This window comes from Diaphorina citri, unplaced genomic scaffold (genome assembly GCF_000475195.1).
Source record: "Diaphorina citri unplaced genomic scaffold, Diaci psyllid genome assembly version 1.1 scaffold18, whole genome shotgun sequence".
In the NCBI taxonomy this organism is placed as follows: domain Eukaryota; kingdom Metazoa; phylum Arthropoda; class Insecta; order Hemiptera; family Psyllidae; genus Diaphorina; species Diaphorina citri.
The window spans coordinates 373,165-385,961 of NW_007377456.1; the positions used below are offsets into that span (position 1 = coordinate 373,165).

A 12,797-nucleotide genomic window follows, 5' to 3' on the forward strand; every position below is an offset into this window, starting at 1 on the left:
AGCATAACCGACTTCGCCCTCATTTTGACCAAATACCCATTGTAAAAATGAAAGCAGACTAACATATCTAACGGAAGACCTTTAAAATTCGAGACTAAAATGATTGCATTACCTGCAAACATTAAAACAGAATGTGTGAGCTTACTAACTTTAATTAGCCCATAAACCCAGCGTGCAAAGCTGTGAGCATATTCTTTTATTGTTCCAACAAGGCCAACTGTAAGTAATGGATTCTGGAGAAGAGCAAATCTTCAAATAGAATCAAGAACATCAATACCTACAGAAGCCATTATTGAGGGAACTATGAAGATGGTCTTATAAAACATTTGAAATGCATAAAAAAAAAATAATTAGAAAAATTAGTGTAATTTTCAGGTTGACTTTCATTGAAGACCAAGATTGTATTTGATTTTGATGAAAAAGTTTTATTTCTTACCGTAATTCGCAGATATTTTATGTACCGAGTCCACTATGCACAATCGCACAGATAGCAGATAGGTAGTCAAAACGTATCATGAAGTTCTCACCTGTGAACAGAGAAAACATCAGAAACTTTAAATTGAGATGAAAATCACACAAGGGGCTTTAGCCCATGAGAAATTCAAGGAGAGGAGATACAATTTCTACCTATGCGATTACTGATATAAAGAGCTTTGTTTGTTGGCTCAGATCTGGGTATCGGTCGTCAATGACGGGCAAAGTGTTCAGCAGTGTGGTTGGTTCGTGTGTTTCTTCACAAAGGAAATGCAAATTGATAGTGGAAAAAGGAGATACAATTTCTACCTATGCGATTACTGATATAAAGAGCTTTGTTTGTTGGCTCAGATCTGGATATCGGTCGTCAATGACGGGCAAAGTGTTCAGCAGTGTGGTTGGTTCGTGTGTTTCTTCACAAAGGAAATGCAAATTGATAGTGGAAACCGTGCCCCTGGGGTTGTCAATGATAGAATCGACAGACCAGTAGTCTCCTATGTAGTGTAGGTGCATTATGTAGGTAACAGCATCCCAATAATGTCATTTGTGCCATATTCTTATGGTTATGTAGGTGCTCGCATGCACAAAGACATCCTATAATGTCCCCTGGCCTATGCAAATGTATTCGACGATGTCTACAGTTTTGTTCAAATCCCACACAGCAGAATCTTTGACAAGTTGAGGGTAGACAAGGGGTCCATTCTTAACTTGCCATCACTGGTGTTGGTGTCCCTTGATCTTAATATTGGGGATTCATATATGTATTTGGGTCTATCCTTCAGTCAATCAGATCCTCAAAATAATTGGGTCAGACAAACAAGTTTCAAAATATATGTGGAGTATTGTGGAGAATGATCTCCCTAAATAAGGATTACAACTCATTAAGGATGTATTATCCTTATGAATGGAGCTACGAGTACAAGGTAATATGCGAAAGGTTCAATATTATTCATGATATAACTTAGCTGTTCTTGGATTAAAGAGAAAACACAACTGATTATGAAAAGTATAAACATTAAAGAAATTAACTTTCTTGTTTAAAGGCTTTGATTCTTTTATGTACTTAAGTATCTACTGAAAAATGTATCTCTGTGCTTTAAAGTACAAAGTGTGGTACTTTTTTCTTCTAATGACATTGATCTATTTGGCAGAAGAACTTTCTGTTTAAAGGCTTTGATTCTTTTATGTAAGTATCTTCTGAAAAATGTATCTCTGTGCTTTAAAGTACAAAGTGTGGTACTTTTTTCTTCTAATGACATTGATCTATTTGGCACAAGTTCAAGTATTGCTGGGTTCATCTGTCCCAGCACGAATGCAATGAATGTATTGCACTTGCACCACTAGAAACAGGCGTCGGAAAAGAAACAGCCCATCAGTATCGGTTGTACAACATATGTATCTATCTATGTATAAGGTAATCAATAATGAAACATGCTGATGATAAAATTCTGCGCAATCTACACACACACATAGTGACAGTCTCCACACCAAGTCCGACAAATATGAAGCCTGGATAAAGTTGAGCTTACTGCAAATCATTATGAGGGTTGTTTGGAACGCCACAAAACTCTAGGAACGCTGAAAGAAAACTATAAAACCCGAGAACAATAATATAATAATAACACTAATAAGTGAAATTATCCTATATACCTGCCTAAGAATAAACTGTGAGCGTACAACTGAAAAAATGAAATTGGTTCTGAGAAAGAATAAAACTCATAATCATGGACCACGGTTCTATGGATGTCGATTTGCTATTGTTTAGTGCGGATGAAATTGGTTCTGAGAAAGAATAAAACTCATAATCATGGACCACGGTTCTATGGATGTCGATTTGCTATTGTTTAGTGCGGACTGGATGGTATGGCAAATTCATTTGAGAAATGCTGAAATGACAGAAAAGATTTAATTTTTCCTAGTACCGAAATGACTACATGAGAGTAAACTTAAAATAGAGAACAAAGAGAGGATGATGATGAATAAGTAAAACCATGTAAAAATGAAAGAGGGACATACATAAGTCAGATAATTTTGCAATGGGCTGGAAAATGGTTATAGAAATCAAACCATGGTGTAGTGAGTTATTTTTAAGGAACGCCTAACCAATTCACAGTGTGTCGATATTCCGAACGTAATTACGCAAGGCCTAGAATAGGTATACGATACGTATTGCGTGGATTCAAACTTTAATTAGTCCACTTTCGCTAGGATGCGGACATTTCAACTTACAAGCATCCATTTGGTTTAATTTATATTCTGTTTACTTCTGTTTCGGAACACTTGAAAAGGATTCTTCGGAGCAAAAAGTATATCTGCAACAGGAGCTTTGTGTCCTTCTTATTCGAGAGTTTACCATCTAATGCAATTGATCCACTTTCCCAATGTATCTTGTTGGTGAGTTCTCTGTAATGCTATATATTATAACGAGTGTTATGTATGCTAGCAAAATGAACTACAAAATGTTTACGCAAATTGAAATCCCAAGAGGAAAAGAGAGCTATATCTCCCTTGCTTTAATCCTACATCAGTGTCCACTGTTAGGGTCAGCTCTGAATAAGTAAAACCATGTAAAAATGAAAGAGGGACATACATAAGTCAGATAATTTTGCAATGGGCTGGAAAATGGTTATAGAAATCAACATTGAAGCAATGAGATGAGATGACGTGGAAGGGATTATCTCTAATGTCCAGGTCCAGACATTGCGTTGCATGGTACACTTCCCATTCTGCATTATATTAGGATATTTTCTTCTTGCCAAAGTCATTAAAACTGGAAACAAAATAATTGCAACAAGCGGAGGCAGAGCACAAGAATGTGTTTCACTTCTCCCATTGCTCATATTACTGAAAAAGTAAACCTTCGCTTAGTCCCAAGAGGGAAAGAGAGCAACAGAACATGTGTGATGATGGAGTGAGACAGACAATTCTACATACCAGTTGAGGATTGGAGAATCATGTGATTGATAGAAAAGAGAGCAACAGAACATGTGTGATGATGGAGTGAGACAGACAATTCTACATACCAGTTGAGGATTGGAGAATCATGTGATTGATAGGTGCAGGTAAGTTTTCATATACTTTATACAATATACATAGTAGTGCAGTAGTCTTGCAGCGGGGCATGACTGATCGGACATCATTCATATGAATAATCATGTACATTGCTCTGGATACATAGTAGTGCAGTAGTCTTGCAGCGGGGCATGACTGATCGGACATCATTCATATGAATAATCATGTACATTGCTCTGGATGCTACTCACTGTCATACCAACAGGCAAACTAGGCATATAGAATGCATATCCACTAATATGTTCTAGAATTTTTGGTTCAAATATAGAAGCTGAACAAGTTTTTATTTAGAACTAGTAATGTGTAATGTAATTCAGCACAAGTAGGTATACCTACAATGTTAACATGCTTAACGTTATTTTAATAACTATACACAAATTTAGGATTTCACCATGTGTAATATTTTCTATGAACAAGAAACAAGATGAATGCTTGTTTCCAGTTCAATATGAAAAAGAAATTTCTTGGGACTTTTCCAAAAAAGCTTTCAATGTGTATGGGTTCTTTTTATTACATTTGTATTGAAAAAAGTTCAATATTTTTCTGATAAATAAAATGAAAAAGTATTTTTAGGAGAAAAAATATGTTAATTAATATAATAAACTCAGAAGCAACAAACACTAAAAAAAGGACTTGGAACTTTGATGAATAGTGTGTCATTTGCCATCCATTCACAAGTCGATTATTTCTTAAGTCTGAACAACAAAATTGTGCGTACTTTAATCTACAGGGTAGCCCTGAGGAGTTCTCCAGTCTTATATGTCAATATCAATTGGTTATTATAGTGTCATCAACATGCACTTTACCACAGACCTAATGGACATTTACAAAACACGTAACCAACAATCTTACCTACAGTTTTAATTTGAATAATTTATCAATATCTACCTACTCCAAAATTTAGGAATTAAGAAATTAGACTGTTTACCAATACAAAGTAAAGATCCACTTTGCAGGTTTGGTAATTCTAGCGAATAGCGTGGCGGCGGTTCTGATAATTTATGTTAAGACATCTGAGCGCTATTTCCCCCGTAAGTTTCCTGTGTTATTAGTCCACCGTCTTTCCAAACCCAAGTCTAATAAAAATGCCTCAAGGTGATGACTATTATGGAACCCTATATAAATAATTCAACTCCCAGACCAAAAACAGATCCAGTTTTTTTTTTTTTTTTTTTTTTTTTTTTTTTTTTTTTTTTTTTAAATTGCTAAAATTCGTAGGAAATTGGCAAGAAGAAGAAAAAAGCCATTTCAAATTAAATTAATGACCTGTACGATTGAATTTAAAACTAATGTCCAAGGGAAACGAAGGAAAAAGATTGTTAATTTCTAAGAACTACCTAAGACAACGCGTGGACAAGATTAACATCGCACAGCGAGAAACAAACATGATCCATTCGTATATTTGAATAAATTGAAACCGTTAGATAAAATAGTAATGATTCATTCAGAATCCTGATAACAATTTGGTAGTCATAAATTATACTACCGAATTTTTTTTGCTCTTAATATGATCAAAATGAAGATAAATATTATGTGGTTCCGTGGGCTCAAAGAACAAACCAATAAGTTTGCGCAAATTTGAAGTGATTTACTAGCATAATATATTCTGGAAACAGTTAGATGTTGTGACCAGGACCGGGGCTCGATGCAAGGACCTGGTGAATTATGGGCTTGAATGTTTTTGGAATCTCTTCGTGGAATTTTGACCTTATTTGATTTGATCAGCCAATTTGAGTTAGTCTTAGGGATATCCTAATCATTTAGATAGTTCCTCTTCTTTCTTACGGATTGGTTTAAAAGATGTAGTATTGACGGAAACTGTAGTATTCCCCTAAAGAGAAAGCATATAAATTATTTATACCGGGAGTAAGTCGTGTGAAATCCATCGAACTTTGGTCTTTACCTCGCTAAAGTTCGCATAGACAAAGTCATCGTTACATTTTAACATTTTTAACCCATGTGGTAATCCCTAATTAATTTCATGAGTTTTTTCTCTAATCTTTATTAATTATGGGGATTAAAATATTTTACATTTCAATTAAAACGCTTTTTACTTTTTAATATTCTTAGTACTCTGCTCCCCAATGATAGTAAGGCATTAAAGGTAAGGTAGATATAGGAATGTAATAATATGCCCTTCAAGTTCCTGCAAATCAAAAGTTCACATAATTTCCCATTCCATGTTTCATTTTTGCATTCAAAATTTGTTAACTTCCTTTTCAAAGATACTACTAAATCCACTCTTATAAGCTCTGACCTTTTCTATTTACAAATATTTTGAAGGCCCCTATAGGCCCGAATGCGCTCAAGATCCGAAGTTCCTGCAAATCAAAAGTTCACATAATTTCCCATTCCATGTTTCATTTTTGCATTACCTGATGTGAATTCAAAATTTGTTAACTTCCTTTTCAAAGATATGTACTACTAAATCCACTCTTATAAGCTCTGACCTTTTCTATTTACAAATATTTTGAAGGCCCCTATAGGCCCGAATGCGCTCAAGATCCAATAACCAACAAACATACAAACTAAAGGAAAATAGAAAGTAAAAATAGAACTCTCTTCTATGGTTCAATAACCTATTGGACTATTTTTTAGTCATATTCAGAATTTAGTCCTTACCATTCTATAAATTCCGTCTCATCCTCTCATTTCTCTAAGCTAAAATCACAAGCATTATTAAATCTCTCTGTGTTCTGTTCTCAGTTGTGTAGCTTAGTAGGAAAAGGGCATTGATAGATGCTTGCAGTCAAGTGATTGATTTTATTGCAAGTTTTCAACTTCTAATCCCTAGCGTCATTTCAATAATTGTCCGTTTAGTACAGAAAATTGACAGGTCGAAGTATTTCTAATGATGTATTACTTAGAATGCACCGAGGACCATGTCTTTAATTAAATGTGTGCTGAGTATTAGGTATTTCTAATAGGTACGAAGAAAGTCTTTACAGCATTTCTAATACCCAGGAGTCTTTGCTGAAGAACATTTTTTTAATAGAAGACCGAGCAAGGAAAACAAAATAGGTACTCGAGAGGTAATCAGGGCCAGAATCAGGAAGAACACAGAAATTCATGATAAGTCTTTACAGCATTTCTAATACCCAGGAGTCTTTGCTGAAGAACATTTAATAGAAGACCGAGCAAGGAAAACAAAATAGGTACTCGAGAGGTAATCAGGGCCAGAATCAGGAAGAACACAGAAATTCATGATAATCAATTAATTTGCAATGTCATAAATTTCGGAATTCGTACTCCAAACATATTATGTGTACCCACCTCAGTTTCCTTCTACAGGTTTCATATAAGACCTAAAATATCAAACGTATGATAGCAGCGAAAAAACGCAAACCGCACAGTACACTGGTCCATTATTAGCTTGTACCAGCGCAACGCGGAGCCCAAGGGAGTAGCTAGCTATTGTGTATCTACAAATGTTAGCTAATCTGATAGATATGTAGGGAATAAATAGCCCGTGGACCCTCTGAATACCGACCTGGTTTTGCATTGCTACTGATGCCCTGATAGTTGAAGCAACAAGTATTGAAATGACGCTAGGGATTAGAAGTTGAAAACTTGCAATAAAATCAATCACTTGACTGCAAGCATCTATCAATGCCCTTTTCCTACCAAGCTACACAACTGAGAACAGAACACAGAGAGATTTAATAATGCTTGTGATTTTAGCTTAAAGAAATGAGAGGATGAGACGGAATTTATAGAATGGTAAGGACTAAATTCTGAATATGACCAATTTTCTGTACTAAACGGACAATGTGCTTAAAATTTGCACTGACTAATCCAGGTTTTCAAGTGTTTACGAGCGAGTGTTCAGTAATCAAACCCCTTTGACAATGATAGCTATGGTATTGCACCACTGGCAACTTCCCCTAGAATGTGGCGCCCACACAAGGGGCGTTACCACCCACTTGAGGAACCTCTGACACTTGTAAAGACCTTGTGGTTAGTAACTATTCTGCCAGGACCACTTCTTGTCTCATCTCACTTGTCTACAATGTATTTAGCATAAAATAACAGTTACCAGTCAAGTTAGTCAAACAGAGAAAATTGATTTTGTAATAATCTCTGGTGGAAAAATAATAAAAATAAAAGGAAAGTTAACGACCATAGCTATAACACATGCATTAGCACTCCTCGAGTTACAGGCGTCTTGAAATGATCATTGAAACTGATCTTGAATCAAGGACTGAAAATACTGAGGTGCAAATCTACCAGCTTTTAATAAACAACAACGTACAGACGTACAGAGTCCAATCAGGTTCCCTGGTTTTGAAAAGCCAGCAACACGAAAATAGCACCTCTAACTTGGTTCCACTTGAGCTAAAAATTGTGGTCGAAATTTTCTGATAGAAAATTCTAAAAAATAAAAACAATTAGTTTTGAAAAGTTAGAACTTTCAAGGGATACACAACACTTGGTAAAACAAATTAAAATCAATACCTAGGGGAAAATGAAAACAGATCGCCTAAAAAAAAAAAAAAAAAAAAAAAAAAAAAAAAGATTTTTCTATATGCTTTCTCTTTAGGGGAATACTACAGTTTCCGTCAATACTACATCTTTTAAACCAATCCGTAAGAAAGAAGAGGAACTATCTAGTGCTTTCTCTTTAGGGGAATACTACAGTTTCCGGTAATACTACATCTTTTAAACCAATCCGTAAGAAAGAAGAGGAACTATCTAAATGATTAGGATATCCCTAAGACTAACTCAAATTGGCTGCTAAAATCGAATAGGCACATGTAACAAAACTATATTAGAAATAACAAGACAAGAGGTTTGACATTTTCAGTTTTGAATTTAGGAAAAAGGCAGGCAGTTATGTATGTAAACTCGTGATAAACTTGAACACAGGTCCATTACCTGAGGTGATCTCAATAAACCAATCACTTGTTAAAGTTCTTAACACTTTGAGTGCCAAGCCATATTTTGAAGAATTTACCCAGGGGCCCAACGGCGCACTTATTTGTGCGACATGCACTTTTTGTGCCACCAATACATGTGAAATCCTTGACGTGTCAAAAGTCAGGCGAATACATTTGCATAGGCCAGGGGACATTATAGGATGTCTTTGTGCATGCGAGCACCTACATAAAGATATCCGAAGTTATACATAAAATTTTGACAAGGAATTCTTTTCCAAATTTATTGTTCTTGTAGCTAACTCTGATAATAATAATTTTATTGTTGTCTCTGGAAATCATCATCATCAATGAGATCTCAACGTCCGACCCTCATATGAAATGAATAGATTTTGGAGTTGAAACCTTGAGTTTGATTGATTATCTTTTTCTTACAAGACGTTGGTCATTTCATAAATAAAATAAATAATTCTCAAAGTGCATCTGGAAATGTTGAAATGGTCTTGTAGGTAGTTTAGGAATAATATTTTACATTGCAATGTTTCTCATCGTTTAGAACGATTGATTGGTATATGTATGGTTTGATACCGATACCATTCTTTTACTCCACTTTAGTTCCACTAGGTCTATTTAAATTTTCTCTGTCCCCTAAATTCCAGACATCAAGTGGATTTGAATGAAATATTCAAACGAATTAGTACTTCATCTTTCAAGTGAGAGATATGATTTTGAACCACTAGGGAAAGTTCAAGCTTTAGTTCCACTAGGTCTATTTAAATTTTCTCTGTCCCCTAAATTCCAGACATCAAGATACTTCATCTTTCAAGTGAGAGAAATGATTTTGAACCACTAGGGAAAGTTCAAGCTTTAGTTCCACTAGGTCTATTTAAATTTTCTCTGTCCCCTAAATTCCAGACATCAAGAAATTGGCTGATCAAATCAAATAAGGTCAAAATTCCACGAAGAGATTCCAAAAACATTCAAGCCCATAATTCACCAGGTCCTTGCATCGAGCCCCGGTCCTGGTCACAACATCTAACTGTTTCCAGAATATATTATGCTAGTAAATCACTTCAAATTTGCGCAAACTTATTGGTTTGTTCTTTGAGCCCACGGAACCACATAATATTTATCTTCATTTTGATCATATTAAGAGCAAAAAAAATTCGGTAGTATAATTTATGACTACCAAATTGTTATCAGTATTCTGAATGAATCATTACTATTTTATCTAACGGTTTCAATTTATTCAAATATACGAATGGATCATGTTTGTTTCTCGCTGTGCGATGTTAATCTTGTCCACGCGTTGTCTTAGGTAGTTCTTAGAAATTAACAATCTTTTTCCTTCGTTTCCCTTGGACATTAGTTTTAAATTCAATCGTACAGGTCATTAATTTAATTTGAAATGGCTTGTTTCTTCTTCTTGCCCATTTCCTACGAATTTTAGCGCGACTAGTTTCCAAATTTTATTATTCCAAACGTAAGGACTCCCAGGGCCCAGGCTAAATATTCAACATTGTACTGGAATTCATATTGAATGTTCGGGGCAGACACAGAATGCCAATACATCACCTGGGAGCCCTGGGGAAAGCATTCCATGTCATGGAACATAATAATATGAGGAACAAGCAATAAAATTAATTAGATAACTCCAATTTGTTGCTGTGCTGTGTTGTTGGCTTAATTGTTTTCTTGAGTGTGATTGTTGTTTTCAACTACAAAATTACAGCTAGATCAGTCGAGGATAGGTTCGAGGAAAGGGGGAAAGTCTTACTCACTCTCATCGTGAATAAAAATCACTTGGGATGATTCTTCTGTTAATTACATGAAAACTTCCTCGCATTAAAAGGAAATCATTTTAAAAAGGAAAAGGAATAAAAATACAGCCTCTTTACATAAGAAGATAACATTTTCAATCTGACCATTTATTAGACCAATGCCTCTTTGCTAATAATCGCCTTCTTGGTGATTCTAGCTTTGCAAAACTAGAATAGTTTGTTGGGGAAAATGATTATGAAAACTTTTAATAGTAGGTAGGTATTAGATTAATTTGGATTTCCCTCCATTGGTCTTTGGATAGTACTCTGATATTCATTCAGATAAAGATTCAACAATGCGGGTATTCGACACTGAGTTTTGACTTTAGATATTCGAAAAAACCAAATGAATGAGGACTGGGGAGTTTTATTTATATTGTTTTGTGTTTTAGGCAGTTCGGATTTATTACATTTGGTGTTTTTTGGTAAGAATTGAAATAAATTTAATTGGCTTTTATTTATGTTCGATTTCAATTTATTTAGGCATGCCCTAACATCGTCTGCCCTTTGTTGGGAAGATTTTCCTGAGATAAACATATCGTGGTCTTAAAGATGTACATATTTGGTAAGAATTGAAATAAATTTAATTGGCTTTTATTTATGTTCGATTTCAAATTATTTAGGCATGCCCTAACATCGTCTGCCCTTTGTTGGGAAGATTTTCCTGAGATAAACATATCGTGGTCTTAAAGATGTACATATTTGTAATTATTTTCATCTTATGGCTATCGTTAAATCTTGCTGAGACATATGTAGGCTGGTACCTATGCAGAAGACAAAACAATACACTACCATCAGTCTAGGCATTTGCTTCTACTCTGGTTCAAGCTTATATTAATTTAGCGTATCATGAGATTGAGTAATCATAAAATTAAGTATTGAATATTTATAAATGGGATAAATCTACAATAAATCACTAACAAACAATAAGAAAAGAAGTACACTTGTAAAAAAGAAAAAAAGAAAAATGAAAACAAAACGTTTATGAGATTGAGTAATCATAAAATTAAGTATTGAATATTTATAAATAGGATAAATCTACAATAAATCACTAACAAACAATAAGAAAAGAAGTACACTTGTAAAAAAGAAAAAAAGAAAAATGAAAACAAAACGTTACCGACCAATCTGTCTATGAGAGCTGAGAAAGTCCAAGTCAATGCTTATGAAAACGTCACAAATTACTTGGATGTCCTAAAGACCACCACTGATATGAGAATATGGTTGACCGCCACTGACTCAAATTACTGTATTTCTAAAGGTAAATTACTAAATTTACTAGAGAAAGTCGAAGTCAATGCTTATGAAAACGTCACAAATTACTTGGATGTCCTATCCTAAAGACCACCACTGATATGAGAAAATGGTTGACCGCCACTGACTCAAATTACTGTATTTCTAAAGGTAAATTACTAAATTTACTTCGAACCCTGGTGAATTTTATCTGTCTCCGAAATCTCGAGATCTTGGTGAGGACAATATTATTGCCACAGAGAACATTGACAATTCCAGGCAGAACAATAAAATATACCTTGGGAATGGTTCTCTCGCTGATAAACCAGATGTAAATTCAATCCTTCCAATAGATTAGCACTTTGAGTGCCACGTCGCACGTATGAGTGCGACAGTGATCCTAATTTTTTTTACATGCCGCACTTATAAGTGAGACACCCTTTCACAGAGAACATTGACAATTCCAGGCAGAACAATAAAATATACCTTGGGAATGGTTCTCTCGCTGATGAACCAGATGTAAATTCAATCCTTCCAATAGATTAAGAACTTTAACAAGTGATTGGTTTATTGAGATCACCTCAGGTAATGGACCTGTGTTCAAGTTTATCACGAGTTTACATACATAACTGCCTGCCTTTTTCCTAAATTCAAAACTCCATGGATCCTCTAACTGAAAATGTCAAACCTCTTGTCTTGTTATTTCTAATATAGTTTTGTTACATGTGCCTATTCGATTTTATCAGGCACCTATTTTATTGTCCTTCCTAATACAAGGAAATTCACACAAATTCCTTCATTTACCACTCTGTGTCTGATACTCCGTCCGGTATTGAATATGTTTTCTTTGTGCAGCATCATAAAGTTGTCTCACTTTACATGACACACGGGCACCGAATTATTTTCTATGTTTGCAAATATTATCATTCAATAACAAACGACTTACAGTTGAATGGTTCAAAGCTTGAAACATTAATGTTAATGCTTTTCATGAGAGAAAGATGTAGATTTAGTGCATATCTTCTACTTCATCGGATAATCCTCGGATTGAAATAATGATTGTTAAATTGCGTTGCTTGCCCATTGCAGCATTTTTACTTTCCTTATCCTATAGGAAGGAAAGTAATGTAATCGGGTCAAAATTTCGATGGTCAGTTTTTAGTGCCAAAACACGTTGCACGGTTTTAAAATTCTTTAAGTAATACTTGAATTTGAAGACATGCTTTGTAATTTACATATGCACATAAACACCAGTGATATTGCAGATATCAGAATGAGTGACTTCCTAGATTCTCATGCTAGACATCCCACGTCTTGAGGGTTT

The 12,797-nt window shown here is 34.8% G+C and overlaps 1 protein-coding gene across 1 annotated transcript in view; it reads right to left on the reverse strand.

Annotated features, from left to right (window-relative positions):
- Positions 1-329: 329 nt before the first annotated feature.
- LOC103507968 (protein dachsous-like) overlaps positions 330-12,797 on the reverse strand; it is a 33,176-nt gene continuing 20,708 nt past the window's right edge. The window contains exon 2 of the mRNA XM_026822652.1: positions 330-527. Within this exon, the coding sequence (XP_026678453.1) occupies positions 513-527 (15 nt within the window). The 3' untranslated portion in view covers positions 330-512. The remainder of the gene's footprint in view (positions 528-12,797) is intronic.